The following is a 25,495-nucleotide window of genomic DNA, read 5'->3' on the forward strand; positions in this document are numbered from 1 at the left end:
GTTTATGGTAAATCCTATTCAGTGGCACATTTTTATTTTTTTTAAATTGTTTTTTTATGTTTGATAACTTTATCTGTCGTCGTTGTTTGGTTAAATTCACACAAAGAAACAGAACCTGAAGAAAACACCGAAAAACAAAACAAACAAAAAAAAAAAATGCAGAAAATAACCGTAAGTGCCCCTCGTGATCCAAACCACGGCCCAACCGGACGAGTCGCGGAGGGAACGCTGGTTCTTGTAGTTCCGCGTTCCGTTCTTTAAGTTCTAGCACGGGGCAACGAAAACTACATTCCCCATCATGCAACGTAATTCGCCTTACATTTGCACTTCCGGTTAGCTCGGGGAATATAGCGGACGAGCGGTCGGAGAAAAAAAAAAAAAAAAAAAAAAAATACTGATGTATTAATGTGAAACTATCGTATCATCGCTCAGGAACGTGCTATTCTGGAGTCTCTTAAGGTCTTTTTATTTTTGTTAAGAGACGAAAATGGTAAATATGTCGCAAATTAACTCTGTTTCGTTTCCTTCTCTCTCTAGTAGCGTCTCGCAGCTAGTTTGTTAGCATTTCCGAGATAACCTCGTCATTCGGCGGCAGCAGCAGCTCGTCGGGCCGAACATTTACAGTCGCGACGTTTTACGAGTAAATCGGCACGAAGATCGTTCCGACTCTTTATTTATTTATTTATTTATTTAAAAGTTCGTGCTCAATTTACGGTGTCAAAGGAAACGCGTGTGTTTGCCGCTGTCGCCGGCTTTATACGTTAGCTGACCTGACGCTGCCTGTAACGATAGACTCGCTGTCACCTGTCTGTAAATACTTATTACGAACCAGTTCATATACGTACACATCTTTTACCGCTGATTTAACTCTTCCGTGAAGCTTGAAATGACCTTGCCCCCCTCCCTACGTCAGAAGGATGTTGGGGAGGAGGAACACACTGGCTCCTGCTTATTGATAATGCCATTATTATTATTATTATTATTATTATTATTATAACCACATCGTATACTAGATTTAGACTCGTTTATGCTTAAAGTTCCCCCGAGTTGAGTCTGAACTGTAGAAAACAGCCTTTTGTCTGATCCCCACCATCCCGGAGACTCGCTGAACCGAAATCTACACTCACAAACCTCCACTTGACCTGATTTCACTGGTACATTGGGCGTGTTAATAATTTGTATGGCGCCCGGCGGTACTGTTCCATCTGATTTAACACGGTTCCTGTTTCAGTGTCGGGTTCCTATTCGTCTTATTTGCGTCGGCGGAAAACGAGGGTTCCCTTCGACCTGTTCCCGAGAATTACACGGAGCTTTCAATCCCGAGAGGCGTTTCGTGTCCCGTCCCAGTCGGAGACCGCTGACGTCCACCTCCGCTTTTATTTTGTGTTCCTCGCGTGTCCCATAAATCCCCCGGAAAGCGTTCCTTATTCTGCAGGACGCCCCGCCTATCAATATCCCAATGGCAAATTCTCATTATTATTATTATTTTTTTTTTTTTAAAAGACCTATTTCTTTATCAGACTTTTAATTTGCCGCAACGTTACTCGCTGCGCAAACGAAGCGGAGTTGAGTTGTCGTCAAGAACTCGTCCGGTCGTACCGCGAAGGAGAGACGGCAACGTTACGAAATTCACCCGTCGTTGACCTACGACCGCGGGCACGTCTCCGAAAAATATTTCTCCAATCACCCGGCGTTACGCCGAGGGACGCGGGACGCGGCCGAGGTCGTTTATATGTTGTTGTTTTTTTTTTCTCTCTCTCTCTCTCTTCGTCTTCTTCGTCCCGAAGATTCGCTTCATCCTCATCCAGAACCGAGCGGGGAAGACGCGACTGGCCAAATGGTACATGCAGTTCGACGACGACGAGAAGCAGAAGTTGATCGAGGAAGTGCACGCCGTGGTCACCGTCAGGGACGCCAAGCACACCAACTTTGTGGAGGTATGGGATCGGTCTCGTCACGCGGCGTCTGCTTCTTTTACTCTCTCGTGTCTTACTTCAAGCCAACGGCCCGACCGTCGTTAAAGAGGATTTTTTTTTTTAAATTTTTTTTATCCCCGTTTGTTCTCACAGTTCAGGAACTTCAAGATCATTTACCGGCGCTACGCGGGTCTGTACTTCTGTATCTGCGTGGACGTGACTGATAATAACCTGGCATACCTCGAGGGAATCCACAACTTTGTCGAGGTAACTGAAAACGCACAACACGTGACACACAAGACGCGGCGAGCGAACCGCGGTGATTTGGTTGTCTCGGTCTGATGGCCTGCAGGAATGCGCGTTGACGACGCCGCTCCGCCGTTCATCCTCCTCCTCCTCCTCCTCCTCCATTAAACCGGCACACCAAGTCAACACGGCGCTCAGATGGCATTTAGTGGAAGAAATCTCTTTCTTTTTTTTTCCCCTTTTTTTTTTTTTGTTTGTTTTTGTTTCGGTATTTGAAGTCCCGTCGGCGAGACGCCCCCGCGACACCGAGAGATTATAAATCCCCGAAAGAACGGGTTTTCGTCCCGGTCAGACCGACGTGGTGACCTCAACAGATGACACTCGCGGTTTCTAACATCTCGGGCACGGCGCTCTTATTTCAGCAGAACCGAGTTTCCACGCCGTCGCCGTCGGGGTTCCACGGTAACGGGGCGTGTCACCGTTGACCGGTGGTGGGGGGGGGGGGGTGGGGGGGGGGGGTTTGGTGTCGGATCACGGCCGGTCCGCTGACGCTGGAAATAAGCCCTCAGCAATAGAATAACAAATTGATCACGAATCACAAACCGTTCGATGGGACACAGCAGCCCGCTCAACAAAACACACACACACACACACACACACACACACACACACACACACACACACACGTGCAGTCGTCCAGTTTCCTATAAAAAAAAAAACAAAGCAGTGCGGCGAGCGTCTAACCGGGTGGTGTCAGCGCCTCCTCTCGGTGCCACGTCGACCCGTGGAGGGATTCTGCAGGGAAAAAGCGCAAGCTAAATTCATTTCGGTATCTTTTTTTTTTTTTGGGGGGGGGGGGGGCTACTCATCGTTTCAGATTTACCCACAGAGGGATTCTAGATGCTTTTTGTAAATGTTGAGGTACCGCATAAATGTTTTAACAGAATATGTTAATGGGCAAAGGAATAGTTTCTGGGTATTGGGACTGTGAAATCTTAATTATGTCAGGTCACAAATTCAATATTTCCTTCAAAACGTACACGAGTCTGCTGGAAGGAGAGTCCGTCCGGCTTCTTCTCATTTACCGAAGTACATTTAGAAGAAAAGGGATTTTGTACTTTAGGATCTTGAATTCAAACTTTTTTTTTTTTTTTTTTGGGACAAACAAATAAATGAATTACAGATGAATATGTACACGTGTGACGGAGACAGTGGCCGACACTTTTGCCGCGAGACACTTTTTGTTCGCGAGGACACGTCCGTCCGTCTTAACATGTCCTGCACATTTCCTTACCCTCGGCGGGCTGGTTTTATTTAACACGCACGGTCGTAAACGACTCCGGATCTTGTTGGGGGGGGGGGGAGACGAGACCAGAACCGCATTCATTATAATTCGGCATATTTTTGATGGAAGTCCTCGCAGTAGAAATGACATTATTACACGGTTGCTAAGTGGGTCCGGCCGCTCACCCGGTGTCACTGTATTTCTGCACTAATGCATCACTGTAAGACCGTCTGCCCGTCTTGAATTACAAAAGTGAGAGTTCACCGGTGTTCCTCTGGTTTCCTTAAAGGTGCTGAATGAGTATTTCCACAACGTGTGTGAATTGGACCTCGTGTTCAACTTCTACAAGGTAAGGAAGGACGCTGAGAGACTCGCTTTACGTCACGAATACCCCAGAAGGCAGATGATCAAATATTTGCTTCGTCGCAACGCCGTGGCAACCGACGACGCGGTTCTCCACTAGAGCGGCTCGCCTTCTTCTCTCGGGTGTGTTGCAATTGTGCCATCAGCAACGTTGTCTTTTGTGTGTGTGTGTGTGTGTGTGTGTGTGTGTGTGTGTGTGAAGGTGTACACGGTGGTGGACGAGATGTTCCTGGCGGGGGAGATCAGGGAGACCAGTCAGACCAAGGTCCTCAAGCAGCTCCTCATGCTCCAGTCGCTCGAGTAGATCTCCTCCATCCTCCCTGCCAACTCACCTGCTGCCCTGGCACCCCAAACCAAACGTCCTCTTTGTTTGTCACTCTGGAAAGGGGACACCCCCCACCCACCCCCCCACCCCCCATCGTTTTCCTGCTTCTACAGAGAGCCAACGGGGCTTCCGCAGAGGCGGGGGGCTGCTTCGGAGAGAAATGTCGTTTACAATAGATTTATGATTTCAACTAACCCGTACGTCGCGATGTTTCTATGCCCGCCATCCCGTGCGAAGGCTCCGCAGTACATTTCAACACGTTGCATTCCCCACGCAGCCCGAGTTACGGTCGGTTCACTTCCTCCAAAGCCAGAGGCTGCAGAAGTGGAGTTATTTCATGTGGTAAACCAGTTGGTCGCAGCAATTATCTCAGTGTGACACCCTCCCCCCCCCCCCCCTCCCCCTATTAACCTGAACATTTATTTAATGGCACTACCGGAACTAACAAGCACCATACCGACAGACCGCCTATAAGGACCCGTGTGTGCGCGCGCGCGCGCAGAGAGCTTACGACAGCCGTGCAGTCGCGTCTACAAATCGACGTGAAGAACGACCTCTCGCAGGCGTGACGGCATTCGTCGCGGCCACATCGCGCATTTCACGTCCGGATCGGAGCGCGAGCAAACGGGCAAAGTCGAAAGCCCTTCAGAGTAATGGACTCCGCACGGGCGAGTTCGCGATCGAACGGAGCGCACTCGGAACGAGAGGCGTTTCCGACGGCGCGTCACGGCAACCCGCGCGGCGTCGGGACACCCTCACGGCCGATGACGACGGCGGTGGTGACAAATAGCGCGGGCGACGTCGGATCCGACGGCCGTACCCGGGACGCCGTCGGGATTTTTCGTCGCCTTTACCCAAACGCCAACCTCATTTGGCGGCGATTCACTACGTCTTAATGGTGCTTGTTAAGTCACATTTGAAACACTTAAAAAAAAAAAAAAACACACACACACACACAAAACGACCCGGACACGGAAACTATGTATTTTACAGGAAGCAGTACTGTGAAGTTTGTTTTGTATGGCGTGTGCACACAGTGTGTCTCGTGTTGAATATCGTGAAACTTAACACAGGTCACAGAAAGAGTGGTTTCTGCTTGCAGTATTTCCATACATTCCTTTGGCACGGCACATAACGATAAATCAATTCCATTTCAAATTCCTCACACGAGCCCAATGAAGTCTGGCATAACCGATCTATCCGTGTCTGTTAGCTGGATGTGAATCGTCGAGATGGGTCGTATTCTAATTTTAACCAAATCCAGTCATGACGGTGATTTCACATGTTGAGCTTTTGTATTTTTTTTGTTTGTTTGTTTTTTGTTTTAATAATCAGGCATTAGTGAACTATGTACTGCTTCCCCTTTTGTTCACCTGTGAGTCTGTTGATGGAAGATGTGTGTTTTATTGTCTCCAGTTCAGCTACCTACATCAGTACTTCCCATTTTGTGTAAATAATAAACAGATCAAGTGACACAACTCTTTTCTGCCCTTCATTCATGATTCATCGTCCACGGTGAGGATTTTTATTACATTACACCCTCCCGCACCCGTTTCCCGACGTCGTGTTAAAAAAAAAAAAAGGGCTTGATTTGGTGGCTTTTAACAAGACTAAAGTATTTTTTTTTTCCTGTTCAGTGATTTAGCTCCATCTGGTGGTAAAGAAATGTCCCTCAGTAAATTGTCATCTGTGGTTATGAGGTCATCACGACAGCCCGTCCGGGATCAATAAATCTGTCGATATATCCACTCCAGCTACATTAAACCACTCCAGCCGTTACTCCCATCGACCCGAAGAGCATAAATCCAGACAATTGGAGACACGGGAGGGCATTTACTCTTCGTCATCTACGAGTCCTCCCGATGTCCTAACCTCAGCCCCGAACCGCCTTTGAAAGAAATCGCTGGGAATGAAGAACGGCAGCGGCCGGCCGTCGACCTGATCTGTAAACGCAGCTCACGTTTCGCTCGTGCGGGAGAGAGGGCGAGGGAGCCGGTGGGGAGGGGGGGGTTTACGGCGCCGCCGCCGCCTCGCCGACAGCGGAAAGTCGGATCGAGAGCCTCAGCTGTTGCTTTGCAAATAACGATAACGTCTACACTTAGAATCTTTATTACAGGTTACAGTTCGAGGAAAATAAAATGTACAATTCTATAGTTACAGCATATATAAACAACAAACAAAAACAAACAAAAAAATCAAAAAGTAAAAGTGCACTTGCAGAAGGAGACAAACTATGCAATAGTTAAATATTTAATAAGAGCCGCATGTTTTGACCATCTGTCTCTCGATGTCCTCTCGTGTTTTTCCGTCTCCTTCGGCGGTGCCGGCTCACCGAGCCCCGAAACCCCCGTTCGGTTCGTGTGCGCTGAACACCGAGGGACGGACGGACGGACGTTGGGAGTTTGTTTAGATCTCCTCCCGGCCGGGGGTCGGCGCGACCCGCTCTTCAGACGGAGGCGTGTTTTTGTCGAGTGAACTCTTTACAGCGAGGCGGGGAGTTTGGCGAAGTTTGGTTTTTGTTGTTGTTTTTTTTTTTTAAAAGTCTAGAAACCGGTTTCAAGTTTGTTTTCCTCCGGCGGCGCCACAAACCACGCCGTCGGCGTAACGAGGAAAGAGAGGAAACCGCGTTTCAGTGGAAATCCCCCCCCCCCCCCCCCCGTTTGGTCCGCGGGGGGGGACGATACGGGCCGGTGTTAAGGAGGAGACAACATCTGGCTCCCTTCAAGCAAAGTCAGGGACATTTTTAGTAGCGGAGCGGAGGCGCCTCGGCGCTCGACGGGACGACCGGCGAGGTTAAAAAAAAAAAGGAATCCCGACTTCTATTCTCACAAAGCCGGCACGATTAAACAAAACCCCGACGAAGGAACCGGGCGGGGCGGCAAAACCGAACCGCGGTTTCCCGTGACGTCGCCGGTGCGGTGTGTTCGTGGAGAGCCTTTGAGCCATTGAGTCTTTCAATATAAGACTCAATGTAACACATTTTTATCTAAAATGTAACTAAAAGTTTGGGTGGGGGTGGGGGGGGGGGGTGTCTGTATATTCTGGGCCTGTTAAAAAGTCTTGAGGTTCACCTAAATCCAATGCAAACAGCAGCTGCAACTTGCAGATCAAACGAGGGCCGGAACTGCAGAAACCTTCGTCAGGATTTGCATTGAATCTGGTTAAAAAAATAAAAAAAATAAAACAAAATAAAAAAAATCACCCGGAAGATAATTCTAATCCAAAACGCGTACAACTCGGGGGGGGAGGGGAGGGGAGGGGGGGGGGGGGGGGGCGTTACCGACGACGGGCTGAATGTGTGGAAGGTGCCGCTCGGCTCAAAAGTGATGGCACGACGAAACGGCAGACAATCGGCAGGTGTCTTCAAGGATGCAGAAACTCTCGAGAGACCGAACTCATCATGAATCACAGCGTGAAAATGCGCAAAAAAAAATATATATATTTGAACAATAATAATTTACAATGATGTGCAAACGCAGAAAGCATTTTGGTTTTTTTTTTTTGGTTTTTTTTTTTTTTTTTTTTTTTTCAAAAAACCAGAATGTAAAAGCACGGCGATAAAACAGCAGTAGGACAGCCCGCACGCCCGCCCGCACGCACGCACGCACGCACGCACGCCACACACACACACACACACACACACACACACACACACACACACACACACACGCACAACCCTCGACTTGTCCTCGTCTGGTAAGTAACTTGAGAAAAGGAGTATTTCTCTTCTTTACGATGCCACCGTGTTCACGCTGCGGGGCTCGCGCTGTCCAGATGTGGGGGCAAAAACTGGCCCCCCCCGGGGAAGAAGTCTTACCAGAGGTCAGGGGTCAGGGGTCAGGGGTCGCAGTGATCTCCCGCCACCACTCGCTCGTCGGGGTGATCCAAGGTGTGTGTGAGGCTGCGGGGGAGGAGGGTCACGGTCACACGCACGCGCGCGCGCGCACACACACACACACACACACACACACACACACACACACACGCCGACAACCGCCTGGAGGCGGGGGCTGCGAGAGAAAGGAAACGAGTACACCGACGTGACGAGGTCTTTCTGTTCGAGAGAGCGGCCGCGGGGGCCGACACGTCACCGACCTGCAGGGGAGGGAGGGGGGGCGGGGCGGGGTGCGTCCGTCCCGTCCGTGCGTGTGTGTGGGGGGGGGGGGGGGCCCCCCCCGCGGGGTCGGCCCGGAACCCTAGCAGTTGCAGTGCTGCTTGTTCTGCGTCGTGGCGCCTCGTGGCTGTCGCAGCTGCCTCAGCGAAGCGTCTCCGTACTGAATACCTGAGCCCATCCTCTCCGGGTCCAACTCACCTTCGAAGGCAACCACAGAGACACACGTCAGCTGTACGCGCATCCGGACAACGGCGAGCAGTTGAGCACACACACACACACACGCGCACACACGCGCGCGCACACACACACCTCTTCACCAGAGGCGTACCTGAGTCTATCTTGTTGAGGATGGTGCGAGCACATTTCAGGAAACCCTCCTCCACGTTTTCACCTGTCAGAGCACTCGTCTCTAGAAACATCAGCTCTGTGTGGGGAGAGAGAGAGAGAGAAAAAAAAAAGAAAGAAGAAGAAGCCCACGTGGATTCAGGAAGCGTCGACGGAAAGCGAGTGGATGTGCAACAATAAAAAAAAAATATTTTTTTTTTTAAAAAGTAGCGTCGGTTACCGTTCTCCTGAGCGAAGCGCGACGCTTCCAGGAAGGTCACCTCTCTGTCCGCGTCCAGGTCCTTCTTGTTGCCGCACAGGATAATAACGATGTTGGGGCTCGCCAGCGTCCGCGCGTCCGTCAGCCAGTTGGTCAGAGCGTTGTACGTCTCCCGGCTGGGAGACACGACGGGACGGTTTAGCGTCGCGCTCGAGCGTCGCCCCGAGACTCGCGCGGACGTCCCCTGGGCGTGTCCCGCGCGCGTCCTCGCGGACGGACGGGCGCTCGGCCCCACCGTGTGCGCGTTTTTGAGAGTCGCCGCTTTTGCGTGATGAATGGCGCGCTTCGGTTTATCGCCCCTCCCCTCGAAACGCCGCGCGAGGGGTTTGAAGTGCCTCGAAGTTTTACTGCGCAAAGTGACGGCTCTTGGCGTGCCACGAAGAACCCGTGTCCTCCCGTCCCATCCCAAAATGAGACCAAAAAGGGCGGCGTCCGAAAACCCCCGAATTAGTCAGCGAGCTGCCCCGTGCGCCCGCGAGGTCGGGGAGAAGCAAGAGTCGTACAACTCTTGACAAGAGACTTCCTTTTGGGGGGAGGGGGCGGGGGGGCGAAGCCACCGGTTGCCACGGAGACGCCCCCCCCCCCCACAGCTGCCCCGGAGCGTGAACGTGAACTCCCGCCGCTCACGACTCCCGACTTCACTTCCACAGCTGCTGCAGCCGTCCCTCTTCCCGCTGACCTGAAAGGGACGCACGTCTCCGTCTCCGTCCCCCCCCCCCCCCCGCTCGCCCTCGTCTTTCAAGTTCTGTCCCTCCGCTCTGGTCGTTTCTAGCGGAGGAGACACTTTCGTGCGACCGCCTCTCTACGTTCACGGCTCGCTCGGCCGCCCGGACCCGAAACAACAAATCGAAGTAGTCGCGCGAAAACAAAAAAAACAAAAAAAACAAAAAAAAGAAAGAAAAGGGAGTAAAAGTGAATACTGCGCGCAGTTAAGCTTCACGCGTCAGTAGATTTCAATCCCAAGTGCGGTCAGATGCAATTTCAGCAGTTGAATATATCATTTGCTGTGGACGTCTCCTCGAACTGCAGAGCTGCGTTTTGATTTCTTGTTTTTTTTTCCCTCCCCCGGTAGTCCAGAAGGATTATTTTTGCGATTTAAAGTCGCAAACCTGCCGCTGAATGAAACTTTAAAAATGTGCCTCTGTTCGTCAAAGTGACACACTCGCAAGTGTTTTCCGGGAAAAGAAATCCCCTAAATGCCTACGGGTGGATCTACCAGTATGCAAATCATTTCCATCTCCCTCCCTCCCTCCCTCCCTCCGGCGGCGGCGGCGGTTTTACCTGGTGATGTCGTAGACCAGCAGCGCTCCGGCTGCTCCCCTGTAGTAGCTGCGCGTGACGGAACTGCGGAGAGACGTCAGAAAACCTCGTTTAAAAATAACGCGTTCGCAAACGTCGGGAGGGGTGCGGCTCGTCTGGGGGGTGGGGGGGGGTGGGGTGGGGGGTGGAGAAAGGTCCTCCGCCCGCCCCGAGCAGGAAACTACCGTGTGACCCGTTACCGGAATCTCTCCTGCCCGGCGGTGTCCCAGATCTGCAGCTTGACCGTCTTCCCGCCCACGTTGACCACCCGGGAACCAAACTCCACGCCGATGGTGTGGTTGGAGTCCTGTTTGACTGCGAACGGGAGCGACGGGGACGGGGACGGGGACGGGGGGGGGGGGGAGAGAGGAAAAAAAAACAACATTAAACGCAAACTTCACTTCAGCGCGAGTCCCGGCAGTAAACGCTCCGAAGGGATCGATCGAGCGCAAAAAAAAAAACGACGCGTCGGCTTTCCAGTCAGTCCCCCCCCCCCCCACCCCTCCCCCCCCAGCAGGTGCCCGTCTTTCACCGCCGATCTCGAACGCGTCGGCGCGTCCCGATTGTTTAAAGGCCGTTTCTCTTCAGACGCCTCGTGTCCACGTTTAGAGACCGTGAGGAGCCCCGGTGAGATCAACGCCGTCAACTCCCTTCCTCTCTCCGCCGCCGACCAGCACGGGGACCTCGCCAGCTTTAATCAAATTACCACGCGGCCGTGGGAATGTAGGCAGGCAGGTATTTGCTTCATTAATCCCCGAGGGGAAATTTTGGATGGGAACGCGGAGGACTTCTCGTGTCTTTTACGTTGAGTCACAAACGCAACACTGGATTTTTTTTTTTTTTTTTTTTCGACCGCAGAGGTGTAATTACTACAGACCGGCTCACTTGTTCGGCGTCTTGACTCGACAGTTCAGGTGACGGCGTCGAACCCGTGCGTCGGACGAGAGGGTTATTCGACGCACCCCCCCCGCGGTAAATCCCGGTGTTCGCTTTTGTCGGTGCGGTCGGCGAGGCGCAGAGTTCGGATAATGCCGGGGTTGAGTTGCGCGCGGCGGTTAACGGGGTCACTTTCTCAGGAGGGCCGGCAGCGTTGTCGCCTCCCGGCGGGGCCGGGGGGGGGGGGCGGTTCATTTGACGGGCCGCGGCGCGGGAAACGGCTCGTGGAAATCGACAGCGCCGCCGCGAAGGGGTCCTCTGAGGTGCGTAAATGCTGCAAGGTGTCAATTCCCTCGTCGGCGGACCCCCGGGACTTACACTTGTTCTCGATGAACTGGTGGAGGAGGCAGGATTTCCCCGTCCCGGCGCTGCCGATCACCAGGAACTTAAACAGGAAGTCTGTCGTCAGAGGAGAGGAGGCAGAGGTCAATACAACAGCCACGTCGGGGTGGTGGTGGGGGGGGGGGGGGTGGGGATGGGGGAGGGGGGGGGGGAGGACCGACCGCTCTTCGCACACTTCCGTCCTCGCGCGGACAATCCTCGGGTTCCCTCTTAATCCCACTGGGCTGCAACTTCCGCAGCATCCGCCGAAACCGCGATTCGCTTACTTCGGCACGCGATCGGCGCAACGGTGCGCCACCTTGTGGTTCCGGTTTAACGGGCCCGTTTGCCGGTGGCGGGAGAATGCCCGTCTGGAAGCCTCGAAGCGGCGCCGGCGCTTGGCAGCGCGCGTCGTTGGAGCGGAGCCCCGTTTCAGAGCCGTTAAAACGTGGTTTTAGTGCGACGGACCGGCGAGACGGACTGAACGGCCGACGACGGCCGGCTGTACGGATGTTGTTGTTTGTTGTTGTTGTTGTTGTTGTTCTGGAAGAGTGGGCCCTCCGCCCCGGAGAGTCCAACCCGAGGCCCTCCGACGCGCGACGCCGTCCGGCGGTTCCTCTCGAGACGCCCACGGTGCTTTTCTCAAGCGGCGAAAGCCGGTCGGTCGAATTCGAGGGAAAGCGAAGGCGCCGACGAGGCGCGGCCCGGCGTCGGCGTAACCACGGCGCTCGTCAGCGGTCGTGACGGCGCCGCCGCCGGACGGAATCAAAAAAAGGGCCCGACGGCTCGGTTTTAAAAAGCCCGCCTCGGCTTTTTTCGGCGTCGCGCGTCCTCGCGGGAGATCCGCGCGCGCCAAATCGAGCTGTCGACACGTCGGAGCGACGGGGCGGAAGGAGAACATCGAAATCGGAGCGACGGGGCGGAAGGAGAACATCGAAAGCGGAGACTCGTACAATACGACGACAGGATGTGCGTTTTCCAATACGCGGGCGCTTTACGGAACATTTGCTATTTTCTGTCCTTTTTTTTTTTTTTTACAGAGAAATGAGAAATTAAATGAAATGACAAATAACACGAATAACAAATCAAATGAACTGCAGTTTCTGTATCTATTTACGCATTGCTCCCATCGAGTAATGTGGACGGCATAAAGGTTATCGCGTTCGTCCGCGATATAAAACAAGTCAAATCAAAGATCTCCAGTATATTTTGGCTTTTTAAGAGTATCGTTGGTCGAATTTAAAATTACTCTTAAAAAAAAAAAAAAAAAAAAAAAAAAAACAACTGCACCCAGTTAAATGCTGTTAAAAATGCCACGTGTTATTTCTCCGTTTTTATATACAAAACTACATTTTGTGACCTTTTTCTTTCTTTCTTTTTTATTATTATTCTTCTGCATTGTATGCGTGAGCGTTTATAGTGCTTTCAGCCAGTTCTGACCCTCCAGAGGAGACAGCCGAGGAGGCCGAGACAGAAATCAATAAAAGGCTATCACGGCTCCCGTTGATGTGCCGCTTTTGCATAAATCCTGCCCACTCGGATAACGTTTCATACGAAGGGACGAGGGAGACGGAGAGACAGATGGTGAGACGGTGCCCGAGTGCAACAGGAGAGGAGGAGGAGGAGGAGGAGGAGGAGGAGGAGGAGGAGGAGGATGCCATTTCAAAACTAACCATTGTGCTACTTTTACTATCGCACAAAGGTTCCCGTCAAATGAACGTGTGCAGGAGGCAGCGCATTGCCAGACGGCTGCGACCACATCCTCTTGTCAGCGTCGCCTTGGTAACCTAGATCCTCTGGAGTACGGGCGTGTAACACGTCCCCCCCCCCCCCCTCTCCCAGACTACCGCCACGGCCTCTTCACCCGCCTCGACCCCAAAAAAAACACAAAAACGCGTTAGTCCACTTTGCACACAACTCATCTGCCAAGACATTTTAACCAGAAAGAGAAAAGACCACGTCGCACCTGCTTTCGGCCTTCGTCCGCCGGCTCCCTTACGAATAAACCGCAAGAACTTACAAACGACGAGAGGATGCGGTTACACCCGACGAGAGGGAGCCCGAGATCCTCAGAAAAAGTACTTTTCAACAACTTTGCTGACAACTGAAGGAGCGGGGAAAAAAAAAAGAAAAAGTTATGGAGCGAGCAGCTCGAGTGACATCTTGTAAATCTCTTCTTCAAACACACGTCCGTCCGAGAGCCTTTCCCGATTTTAGTGATCGACCTACGTATTTTTTATTCTGTCATTATTTTATGGTTATCTTACACCGTCGCTTTTTTACTTTATGCGATCATTTGATTTCATAAGTTTGTTTAAAAAAAAAAAAAAGAAGAAGAATTTCCACATGTTTTTTGCGTGAAGCACTTTTGTAACACACTTTTTGTAAGAAGGTGCCGGAGAAAAATAAAAGATTATTACGACTTTGACTCGGGACGAGAACAGATGTTCGGTAGAGCGGACGGCACATCTGGCAGCTCGACAGGTAACTGAGAGGCGCGATAAAGGGGCACGAGCCGTCCGACTTCCTCTTACGGGCCTCGCAAGCTCGCGTCTTCCTCTTTTAACACCAAACGTACAACCCTTCGGGGGTTGCGTGAATGCACCGTCAACATCACCTCGCGAGGTCGACCTGATTCATTTCCGAGCAGCCGAGCCGGTTTTTTTTTTTTTGTTTTTTTTTTACCCGCCGCGGCGATAACCGTCGTCGGTGTGAAGTTTTGGCCAACTCGGACCCCCCTCCCCCTCCCCTCCCCCCAGCCGTTTCGCTTGCTGACCGCTTTAACGAAGGACAGAGGTGTCCGCGAAACACGCACGAAGCCCCCCTCGCCCCCCCCCCCCCCCCCCCCCGGGACCGCTTCGTCCGAAATGAAACGTCACCCCGTGAGTTATTACGATTTTAAAAAAACAAAACAAAAAACACCGTACGTGATGCGGATGGGCGACTTAGCCCAGCAGCTAACCGGAGCTAACCCATATAGCTAGCGAACTAGCTCGGGGGAGCCAAGCCGAGCCTCACCGGGGACCGGGGACCGGGACCGGGGAGCGGCGGGTTCGGAACAGCTCGCCAAGCATGAACATACCGTATGTCTCGGACATGTCGACCCCTCGCTGTGTGACGGACTCAACCGGACCTTTTTTTGTTTTGTTTTGTTTTCTTTTTTGTTGTTGTTTGTTACTGTATTGTGCCAGCTGTGTGCTCGCTGGGTTCACACCTCTTTACGGTGTTTATCTACGACGCTGGCGGCTTCCTGGATCCCTTCCTCGCTTTCTTTTCGCTCCGACCACAAACCAAAACACGGCAGCTGCGTGCTGACGTCATTCGTTTGTTGCGTTCACGTGCTATTTGCCACGGTGGGAGTTTTTGAGAAAGATGCCCCGAAGAAATCGAGAGAAATACACCGCGATTGTCTTTTGCGATGGCCGATGTTAAATGCGTTTTTATTACATCTGTATGCAACCCCAAGTGTGAGAGGAAAGTATTCAGGTCCTTTACTTGAAAGTACCAAAACGAGACTGTACAAATACTCCACTAGCAGGTGAAGTCTTGCGGTCAAAACCTGACCCAAGTAAAAAAAAAAATATGCAAATATTTTCAGCAACTTGTACTTTTAGATTTGTACTTCAGGAAATGCACCGAGTCCCATTCATACACCTCTCTTTTATACACCAAGATTAAATAGACAGATCGATTAATTAAAACATTTTTATATTCTCATTTCTGAATGTAACTGTCAATATTTTTTTTTGTTTATTTCTAAATTGAATAGAAGACGGTCTAGATAGTATAATTTGACGTGATTGTTTCTTTTGGAGTCGAGAGTCAAACATTCATTCAAGAGTATCTTTTGTAATACATGTCTGTAGGTGCAACATCAAGCCACAAGGTGGCAGGCAAAGATAAAGGAACTTGACAAATGAGTTTTCTCAAACCAGTGCCGGCACTCATCTTCAGTATGACGTGACTCGAGATGATACATTTTGTACTTATTTTACATTAGGCCTCTTCCTTTTCTCTTTTAATAGGGCCATTATTCCAGACATCTTATATTAAAACTGATATATGTGCATTGTTTACTAACACCAAATATCTCTGGAGTCGGTACATAAATACGTTGCCTGCGGTAAAGGGGAGCTATTGCGTAAAGTGTGGCGTCTCTGGCAAGCGAACGACTACTTTTCACGCTGCCTTTTGAAGTTTTAAAGGAATGAGGGATATCTTGTTTTCTTGTTCTTTTGCTTATTCATTCGTCACCTTACCGTACCCCGCGTATACATACGCACTCGCAAAGAGCCAGGGGCGCAGGGGGCGCAGGGGCCGCCCCAAGGGCAACAGGTGATCAATTACAGAGCTTTCCACTCTGCTACTATCTCTCCGAGTTCCTCCCCGCCTTTGTTCTTCTTTGGCAGATCCACTCATCCTCCCCGGCCCGGTTAAAAGCTCTTTTCAACTGAGATTAAAGACAGGAGGAAACACAAGGCTCAAGCATCGTGTGGGGGCACGGATGTTTTCCTAAGGTGGGCTGCGAGAAAGGCGGGCTGGCCTCAAAAGGTGTGCAGCGGGCTGAAAGGAAAGAAGGAGGGTTTTGCTTTCCTCTGTGGGCGTCTCGGCGCTGTCCTCGTCTTTTGTTTCTCTCGTCGTCTTGTCCACTACAGGTGTCATCATCAGAGGAGATATTTGTTTAGACCGCAGGGTCAAACAAGGTCCTTCTGTGTGTGGGTTGTTGTTGTTTTTTGTTGTTTTTTGTTGTTTTTGGGGGGGGCTTTGGCCTTGGATTATCCCGCCTTTAACGGTTCAGACTAACAGCATTTTTGTGCTTTTACAGACACGTCTAGCACAATTATGAAGCGACGTGGAGACAGAAATTAGACCATGTCGTGCCCCACCCAGACGGTTTCAATCCGCGATCAAAAAAAAGTGTTCAGGATGAGCACATTAGGGAAGCCCCACGTAAACCATACGGCATTTACTGTGTTTACAACAAACAATGAGTCATTTTCCAGAGCATAATTTCAGTGAATCACTTCCAGAGACAGGTGAGCTTTGTGGTCGGCTGGCATCACTGTAAATATATATCATTATGGCTCATAACCCATAAAATAAAACGGGGGGGGGGGATTCCTGACAACCCGCTGTTTTATGTACAGAAACAAAGGCACAGAGATTATGAAGTAAGGGGCTCTTAAGACACGAGGTGGTGTGAACAGACGAATGGTGTGAATACATTAATGAGCTGAAACAGGAATTCTGTAAAGGTTTATTTTCGCTCACAGACTTCACCTATAGGAAGCGCTGTGACTACAGAACTTGACATTTGAGTAATCAGATATCGAAAACCTAATAATTAAAAATGTAATGGGGCCCTCAGACAGACGGTTGTGTGTGCTGGGGTGGAAAAGGAACAGTGCAGTTCTGATTCAGACTGAAGGGGTGTATTTATGTGCATACCTCCTCTGCACAGTAGCACTTGTGCAGCTATTTGTTTATACGCACCAGAGCATCCACTTCAGCTTCTTTCCCACCTCACTGTACCTCACTCTGTACTGCCGACATTGGAGCTCAAAAGTGTCTGGACCAGTTTCTATATTTCTGCATATGCAGCTCTGGAAAAAAATTGAGACCACTTCAAAATGATCAGTTTCTCTGGTTTTCCTATTTATTGGTACGCGTTTGAGTAAAATAATTTTGTTTTGTTTTATTCTATAAACTACGGACAACATTTCTCCCAAATTTCAAATTAAAATATTGTCATTTAGAGCATTTCTTTGCAGAAAATGACAACTGGTCAAAATAACAAAAAAGATGCAGTGTTTTCAGAACTGGAATAACGCAAAGAAAACAAGTTTATATTCATTTTTAAACAACACAATACTTTAACTTAGGAAGAGTTCAGAAATCAATATTTGGTGGAATAACCTTGATTTCCAGTCACAGCTTTCACGCGTCTTGGCGTGCTCTTCACCTCTTTCACATTGCTGTCGGGTGACTTTATGACACTCCTGGCGCAAAAATTCAAGCAGCTCGGCCTTGTTTGACGGCTTGTGACCATCCATCTTCCTCTTGATCACGTTGCAGAGGTTTTCAATGGGATTCAGGTCTGGAGATTGAGCTGGCCATGACGGGGTCCTGATCTGGTGGTCCTTCATCCACACCTTCACTGACCCCGGCTGTGTGGCATGGAGCATCGTCCTGCTGGAAGAACCACTCCTCAGAGTTGGGGAACATCGTCAGAACAGAAGGAAGCAAGTTTTCTTCCAGGACAACTTTGTGCTTGGTTCGATTCATGTGACCTTCACAAAGACAAATCTGCCCGGTTCCAGCCTTGCTGAAGTCGTCCCTCCCCCCCCCCCCAGATCATCACCGATCCTCCACCACATTTCACAGTAGGTGCGAGACACTGTGGGTTTCCTCACATGAACGGCTCACTTCAGGTCCTTCCATAACATCTGTGTTGGATTGAGGTTAGCACTTTGTCTTGGCCATTCCAATTAACATCAACTTTATTCTTCTTTAACCATTCTATAATAAAACAACGACCGTGTTCAAGGTCGTTTTCTCGCTGCATTCAGGTCACCGACAGATTGCCGAACGTTTCCTTTAAAATCGGCGATTATAATTCAGAATGGTTTAAAGCAGAAACTTCTACTTTGGTTTTATCCGCTCACAAAACATTTGTCCAATGACCTTGTGGCTTATCCATGTGATCTTTAACCAACTGCAGATAGCCAACAATTTTTGTTTCTCTTTCCACTCAGCCTGACTGAGGATTAGTGTAGTTCAAATTCTTTAGAGAATATTTCGTAACATTTTCCAGCCCGATGAGCATCAACAACTTTTTTTTCCTCTTCGTCCGTGCAATGATACACTTCCACAAACATGTGCAGTGAGGCTCAGACTTTGACAAATCCCTGTTCTTTAAATAAAACAGGGATTCTACTAACACCTGATTACTATCCCACTGATTGAAAACACCTAACTGTAATTATAACCTTAGCCGCGAATCTAAGAGATCATTTCCCTCAACAAATAAATGACCAAATATAATCATTTGTAACTCATTTTCTTCATTGGGTTCTCTTTTATATTTTAAAACCTGCGTGGAAAGTAATCTTTCTGGTTATATTTATGCCAAAATGTAGCAGATTCTGAAGGGTTGAGATACTTTCAAGCACCACAGTAAGTCGGTAAACCCCTGGTGTGTTGCCACACAAGAGCATGAGAGCAGAAAGGCCCCAAGGCCATTTGAACTACTGTAAGTAAGAGGCTCCAGTCTTTGAAATGAGTGAGAAGAAAAACACAGAGCATCTCTTGAAGTCACTCTGAGGGTTACACATAAAAGAGAGCAGTCTGGCACGTCACATATCAAGTTGCTTTTAGCTTTTCATACTTCATGTCTTTTTCTTCCCATTATCAGGAGAGTGCTGTGGATCTTCTGCATTCAGCTGTGAATAGACTTCACCCTACTGCATTGCATTTTAACTATGAGTAAAGCAGGATGACTACCTTATCATGTCCATATCATACTGATAACACAGTTTAATGTGTATTTTTCTGTGCTTAAATACCCGAGATTTAAAAAAAAAAAAAAAAAAAAAAAAAATATGCAATGATGTTGACAGACTTTGTACACCTACAAAAACAAACGGCCACATGTCTTAGTATTCGAGGTGGTTTCCAACAACATTATCGTTTTTTGTTGAGAAATTCAGTCCTAGTTTGTGTGTTCACAGACGTCTGCAATTTCCTACATCATCGTCATTTTGACGTGAAGGTTACATGCTAAACTTCCTATTAGGCCACAGCAGACAGTGTTGTGGAGTAGTGATCTAAAATAGACCAGACCCATTACAACCTGCCCAGAGACCCACAAACCTATTGGTTTTCACTGGGCCGGGAGGGATATTCATTTTGCTTTCACTTGCACCGTGAGTATTTTTACTGTGGGATTATTTTCCTACTGGAAATTTGACAGCATAGTAGAAAACTAAATTTGTGAAACTCTCCGATTACAATTTCAATGGACCTGATGGGGGACAAAATGCACTGTCATCTTCGTGTGCAAAAACATCCCAGAGTTTAATCAGTGACAAAAGGACCCTTCTGGCACTCCGCTAGGTTATCAAAACTTCACAAGATACTCAGTGTCTTATATTAGTTTATATTAGCTTAATCTGAAAATGTTAATGCATTTTTATTTTCTTCCCCAAAAGAAAAGAAGAATAAAGAGTCAAAGCAAACCCAAAACAGCAACAACCCCTCATTACGTCCAACAAGTAGCTGGAGTATCGCTAAAAGTTTGATTCAACAGAATAAAGCCTGCAAGCACGTTCGAGAAAACCACGTCTGTTGTACAGCTACATTCACCACACACGGCTGCTCGGTGCAACATCTATTCAACACGCCTTTCGCAGTTTGGCATTCTTTTTTCAAAAGTTTTCACAGCTCCTCCCACTCTTTTGATCACCAGTGAGCAGTTCAATCATGGTAATCCATTACAGCTTTTTGGTGTAATCGTGATGTCAGGCATGAACGCGCGCTTAAAACTGAAAGCAGAGTTTTTCTGTGTCAGTGTTGTCAGCAGCCCGAGTCGGTGGCGACTCTTCTCAAAGGGTTTATTTACTGCAGAAAAGTTAAGGAATCAGTGGTTCACTTCAACAAGCTCAAATTATCTGACTTGGACAAACATAAATATTGCGAGTTGCTCTCTTGGCTGGTGTTTGTGTACTTGGCCGTGTTACTAATCTCCATCGCTCTAAGTTTCCTCCGAGTTTGATATATTCCTTGGAGGAAACGACGAGGTCAGAGCCCAGACGCTACATATCAGCTCTGTACATATCCAGTATTTGCATAGTACACTAAATCCATTCCACATGAGTTGGCTGACTGAGGCAGAGATTTATGACCTCTGTAAATCTTGAGTTAAGAAATATTGCAGCAAATTAAAACCTTTCGAAAATTTAAGAGGAGTTTACGACAATTTTGCTTGAAGAAATTGCATCTTTGAAATGCAACAAGTCAGAACGAGGGACATATAATCAAAACAAATGCTTCTTCGCTGGGTTCAGTTCAGTTTATATCAAAGGGCTGTTGATGGCAGAGAGTGTAACGTTAGTCAAAGTAGAGATGTGTTCAGGAGAGGTCAAAGGTTAAGAGCACAGGCAGGATCGGCTATGTTAGTGGAAAGAATCCAGCTGACCTCGGCAGTGACAGATCTCTATCTGCTCCCCAGCGGCATCCTCTTCTACTGTCAGAGCACAAACTCTCCTCACCTCCACACCACCAACTCTGCTCTCCCCCCCCCCGTCACACGGCCTGCAGGACGAGGACGGGAGCCAGAGGTTGTTTGTGGTCAGGTGTTTGGAGCAGTCGTTTGTTTTTCATCCGCAAGAAAAAGTTGGTTTTTTTTTTTCACTTGGGATTAAAACTAAGAGAACCATATTCAAAGCTGTTGGTGTAAAATGCACAGTGACAGTTTTCCTGATGAAACTTAAGTCCCAGTAGAAAAGGCCTCGGTGTAAATATAAGAATGAATGATGTCTAAATTCTACTCAGCTGCTTCAGTTTCCAGTTTCCCTCTCATGGAGCCTATCCATTCCCACTATTTAATGTCCTTGACTTAATGTTCGGATGTCCTGAAAGGAAGGTGGGTGCAGCTCGAAATCAGGAGAAATTGATTCCACCTGGGTCGAAGTGACACTTATTCCAGAGGCCTTCCCTGATTGGCCACAGATTGTAGGTTATTTTTTTTTTTTTTTGGTGGCTGTGCTGAATAAGTTTGATTTGCTTAAACAAAAGAAATCCATGCGGGTCCATCCTTCCCCCCTCATGTTACTTAACCATCTGCAAGTCCTAGTTTACATGCTGGTCTCACAGCTTACTGTCAAAATTCAATACAACAAAGCCAATAGTAATGCCACGACTCACACCTGTGCTTTTTCCACAAGTAAAAGTAAACTTCCTGTTAAAAAAAAAAAAGTTATATTATGAGCAGTATTCTTATCTTTGGAAACCCTGTCATTTTCTGTTAAAATGTGGCCTATTTCTATTTGATCTTTTACATTTCCTTGAACTTTTCATTCTATATCTTGAGAAAAATAATCATTTTCACGTCAAACTGACACGTGAAATTAAAAGAGTCCTGTGGAAGATTTTAGTTGGAGTGGGAGAATTATTTGTCGGGGGGAGGGGGCAGGGAACAATGAAGAGAAGTGAATGCAGCAACCTGAAACAAGACAATACCACACTGTTTGACTCGGCATGCTACTGCTGCAGGTTACTGTTGTTCAGAACATGCGTTGCCTTGAGAGGTTCCCTCCAATTTCACCTAACATCAAATGGTTATTTTCACTCGTTGCGTCATTCATTTGTGTCAAAGCTAGGAATAATCAGCCAAAAGTTATTGGTGAAATCACAAGGGGAAAAACATTACCACATGACATTTCAATTAACAACATGTCCTGATGTGTTTCTGTCTTCTTCTTGGCCCCATTAAAGTAATCAATCACAGTCACATTAGTGCATGCCTGCTGGATGTGACTTGTTAAAGAATCTTTGCATGATGTCATTCACAATGTGTGGAATTCACACAGCTCTGCAGTGGAGATCATCTTGCAGTACCCCCGGGGTAACAGAAGAGTGGAAGGGGCAGCCAGGAGTGGCACTATTTCCTGCCGAAGCTGACCGTGCTTGTTCGCTTTTCCACGCCGGCACCGCAAAGAACTCGTATTTCTTCATTTAGGGGTGTTCTGCAAGTGTGATTGTCAGGTCATCTTTCAACGCACACTTAACTGAGAGGACCCCCTCCAGAAAACATCAAGCCTTCTGTGCACATGCCAGACTGCACGTACACAAAGGCTGAAGCTTGCTGGGAACAAAAGGCCCCTTTACATTGTATCTGTGTGTGTGAGGAGGAGGAGGAGGGTGGCTCCCTGCTACACACCAAGTCTCATTACCTCTGATCCCTCACCCCAAAATACATTTATAATATCTCTGTTGGGAAAGGAAACAAAACTCAAAAACATTAGACTAATTATTAGTTATTCAATCTGTGCCTTTGATGTTATCTTTCCCCTTCCCTGGATAGCGTACTTGTTTTCATATCTCAGAGGTTATCTCAGCAGTCTCATATACCTCCCTCAGGCACAAACTTACCCCTTCCTCCCACACCTGTCAGAGAGCCTCTCCATACCGATATAATCTCATAATTATTGCGTTCTTACGCTTTGCTACGTCAAGACAACTCGTCTATTTTAGCCTTTAGTTTTCTATATGCTTGAAGTAAATAACAATGTCACACAAATCTCTGCCTGGAAGGATAATTACGAAGTGCACGTCAAAAATGGTGAAACATCTAAATGACAACATGTTGCTAAAACCACTACAGCTGATAGACATGCAGGACAGTCCAGGCCGACGGCCATAATGTGGGTCAGTGGAACTTATCTGTAATGAAATCCAAAAGTGTGCACGTGAAAAGGAGCCCCTGTCCAAAGTCCTGCTCTTCATTTGTGTGCTCTTGCAAGTTTGTGCATGCCTTTGGCCTGTCCTGCAGCAACGTGTCAGTGAGAGAAAACAGTCGTCCCAAAAGGATGATGTCAGGGGCCATGATGGATGACATCACTGACCACAACACCCTCACATGTCCACAAATCAAAGAGATGCCTGTGCACATCCTTTTTTTTTTGTTCATCAGGAGGTTCTAATAATCTCACTTGAGTTACTCACCACAGAAATGTTTGACATTTAGTTTTTGAATCTCTTTCATTGTGATTTAAACCAATGAAACAAAAAAAACAATAACAAAAATGCAGAGGTACCACTGTGTGGTTTTGTAGTAGTTTAAATGATTAAATCAAACACGCAACTAAACATTCAAAGTACGGCTTAATCCATTTCACATGTAATTAGAGCCAAAATGAAATGACGACGAGCAACCAAAAATGCCAATCACATGCTAGTTCCAGCTTTTTGAATGAGCGGATTTGCTGTTTTTAATCATTTTGTTTATTTGTTAACTGAAGATTCGGGGTTTTTAAACTGTCGTTCAGACAAAACATGCAACTCCAAGAGAGAACATTGGGACTTTTTAAAGGCGATATTTCTCAATTATAATAATACATTTATAAATAATACATATTTATCTATGCTTAAAAGAAGTCCTGCCAAAAGCATGAACCTGCTAATGTGTCCTAATTCCACCTCACAAAATCCCCTCCCTATTTGTAACAGGAGAGGGTCATTGACCTCAGTAGGTGGTTTAATCTCTGGCTTGTGGAGACACCCTAAGGCCCAGGTGTGCAACACCTGTGCTTTGGTCTGACCGCTTGTGCAGGTGAGTGTGTGGCTCCCCCTCATCCTGCCCACACCGCTCCGCTTCCCCCGCTCCCCTCCTTTAAGCTCCTCTAATTGTGTTATCATCCCACATCCCCTCAGAAAGATCCCAACACAATCTCAGCCCCGCCTCTGCTGCCGTTTTCTCTCGTTTCTTTTCATGCAGAGTAATTTGTACTGCCAGTGTGTAGCTGTGACATGATAGACTGCATGGTATTCAGTTACTTGCCCATAGACCTATCAGCTCAAACAGACATTGAAGTAGAGCAAGTATATATACTGTGCATCTTATGAGGTTCACTCATACAGTATATTAATATATAGCAACCCAAATGAACAAAGTCAGATTAAAAGAACTTGCAGAGGCATAATAGTTGAAATATTTAAACTGTAGGAAGGGAATTCATATATTTTTGTATTTTAATTGAACAAGCAACTATTTTAGCTTGCGAGACCTTTTGGACAGAAACAAACCATAGAAATGACCGTAACCCGACACTATTATCCTCAGTTGCTTTCCCAGCACAGACCAACACGTCTAGATAATGTAATAGTTCTTTGGCTCTGAGCTCATTCCCCAGCAGGAGGGAGCTGAGTCCCAGTACACTTCTGCTTCAGGAGGGGACAGCGAGTCATTAGTAAAGGAGCAGCACCGGCACTAATCAGACCCCCCCTCCTTGGCACCACTCATTATTTAAGCATTACTGTATAATCCTCAGTCTTTTCCATTCTATAAAAACAGCTGTATGACACCAACAAATGTCATATTTTCAATATTATTACTTCTATTTTCCAGCATTGGAGGTAAGAGTAAAGCACTTTTAATGACATCATCTCAAAGCGCCCCCCTTTTCCTACCATGGTTTAAGGGCACGAATGGAGAATCATCTCCACCAACTGTTTATCACCAGGCATGATTTCAGCTTATACTGTAACGGTGTCATAAAATGAACAGAACAAGACAATTATATCCTTAATCACAATCATTTGTATGACAATCAACTATCAACAAAAATGTTGGGATTGTGACGTCCCTACTCCCAGAACCACTTCCCAATCTCTCCCTCCTACAGCTGAGCGAAAACCAACGCTCCCCCGCCACAACGACCAAATAAAAAGGTCAATCTAAAAATGATGGTGACATTTACTTACTGATTTACAAGATCACACAGCAAAGGCTACATGTCGTGACCTTTTAAGATGATATATCGCAAGCTTGTAAACATATCTGGCAGACACACAGCAACTTTAATAGAAATAAAGTTTTTATTAACATTCATTGAGTTGTGTGTCGTTTTTTTTCAAGTCCAATATTCTTTTCTTCTCAGTTTTTGCTCTCCACCAATTCCACCATTATGACTCTTTATTAGCTAAATGCTCCATTATGTTCACCAGCTAACTGTTGAAAAATGATAAAAAAAATTATTATTTTAACAGGCAATTAAGAATAAAATACAAATTAATGCTGAAACAGCACAAAAGGTAAAACTTTAGTTGTTTTTTTAGATTTAGCCTTGATGGGGTTTTTTTTAACAGCTGCAAATGAGATTTTTGTCTCGGACAATGGGTCCTAAAAATTGAAAGTTGATATATAGCATAAATCATCTTCCCAAGGTCAGCTAAGGATAAAAAAAACAAACAAAAAAAAAACCTTAATGTGGTGGGCTGGTGATGATAAGTTTGCCTTGTCAGTTTAAAGGAGTCCAGCTGCAGCTCTGTCCCAATTTCCTCTCCCTTGTCATAGCTCTTCCCCTCA

The 25,495-nt window shown here is 47.6% G+C and overlaps 2 protein-coding genes across 3 annotated transcripts; one reads left to right on the top strand and one right to left on the bottom strand.

The window, feature by feature from the left end:
• Nucleotides 1-313: 313 nt before the first annotated feature.
• On the top strand, nucleotides 314-5,613 carry ap2s1 (adaptor related protein complex 2 subunit sigma 1). Its single transcript, XM_069148127.1, has 5 exons — nucleotides 314-490; nucleotides 1,788-1,937; nucleotides 2,070-2,183; nucleotides 3,737-3,796; nucleotides 4,013-5,613. Exons 1-5 carry the CDS (start codon nucleotides 488-490, stop codon nucleotides 4,112-4,114), a joined length of 429 nt encoding a protein of 142 aa, XP_069004228.1. The 5' UTR covers nucleotides 314-487; the 3' UTR covers nucleotides 4,115-5,613.
• A 615-nt stretch (nucleotides 5,614-6,228) lies between these two features.
• On the bottom strand, nucleotides 6,229-14,707 carry rab4b (RAB4B, member RAS oncogene family). 2 transcript variants are annotated; one of them, XM_069148124.1, is made up of 7 exons: nucleotides 14,492-14,706; nucleotides 11,407-11,487; nucleotides 10,353-10,467; nucleotides 10,135-10,197; nucleotides 8,815-8,969; nucleotides 8,578-8,673; nucleotides 6,229-8,447 (listed from the first exon to the last, which is right to left on the bottom strand). In XM_069148124.1, exons 1-7 carry the CDS (start codon nucleotides 14,505-14,507, stop codon nucleotides 8,332-8,334), a joined length of 642 nt encoding a protein of 213 aa, XP_069004225.1. In that variant the 5' UTR covers nucleotides 14,508-14,706; the 3' UTR covers nucleotides 6,229-8,331. The 2 variants fall into 2 exon arrangements, with proteins under 2 accessions (XP_069004225.1, XP_069004227.1); XM_069148126.1 differs by lacking the exon at nucleotides 11,407-11,487 and having other exon boundaries at nucleotides 14,492-14,707.
• Nucleotides 14,708-25,495: the final 10,788 nt, after the last annotated feature.

This window comes from Embiotoca jacksoni, unplaced genomic scaffold, assembly GCF_022577435.1.
Source record: "Embiotoca jacksoni isolate LCO1_2020_lvr unplaced genomic scaffold, fEmbJac1.0.p SCAF_14, whole genome shotgun sequence".
Lineage (NCBI taxonomy): Eukaryota > Metazoa > Chordata > Actinopteri > Embiotocidae > Embiotoca > Embiotoca jacksoni.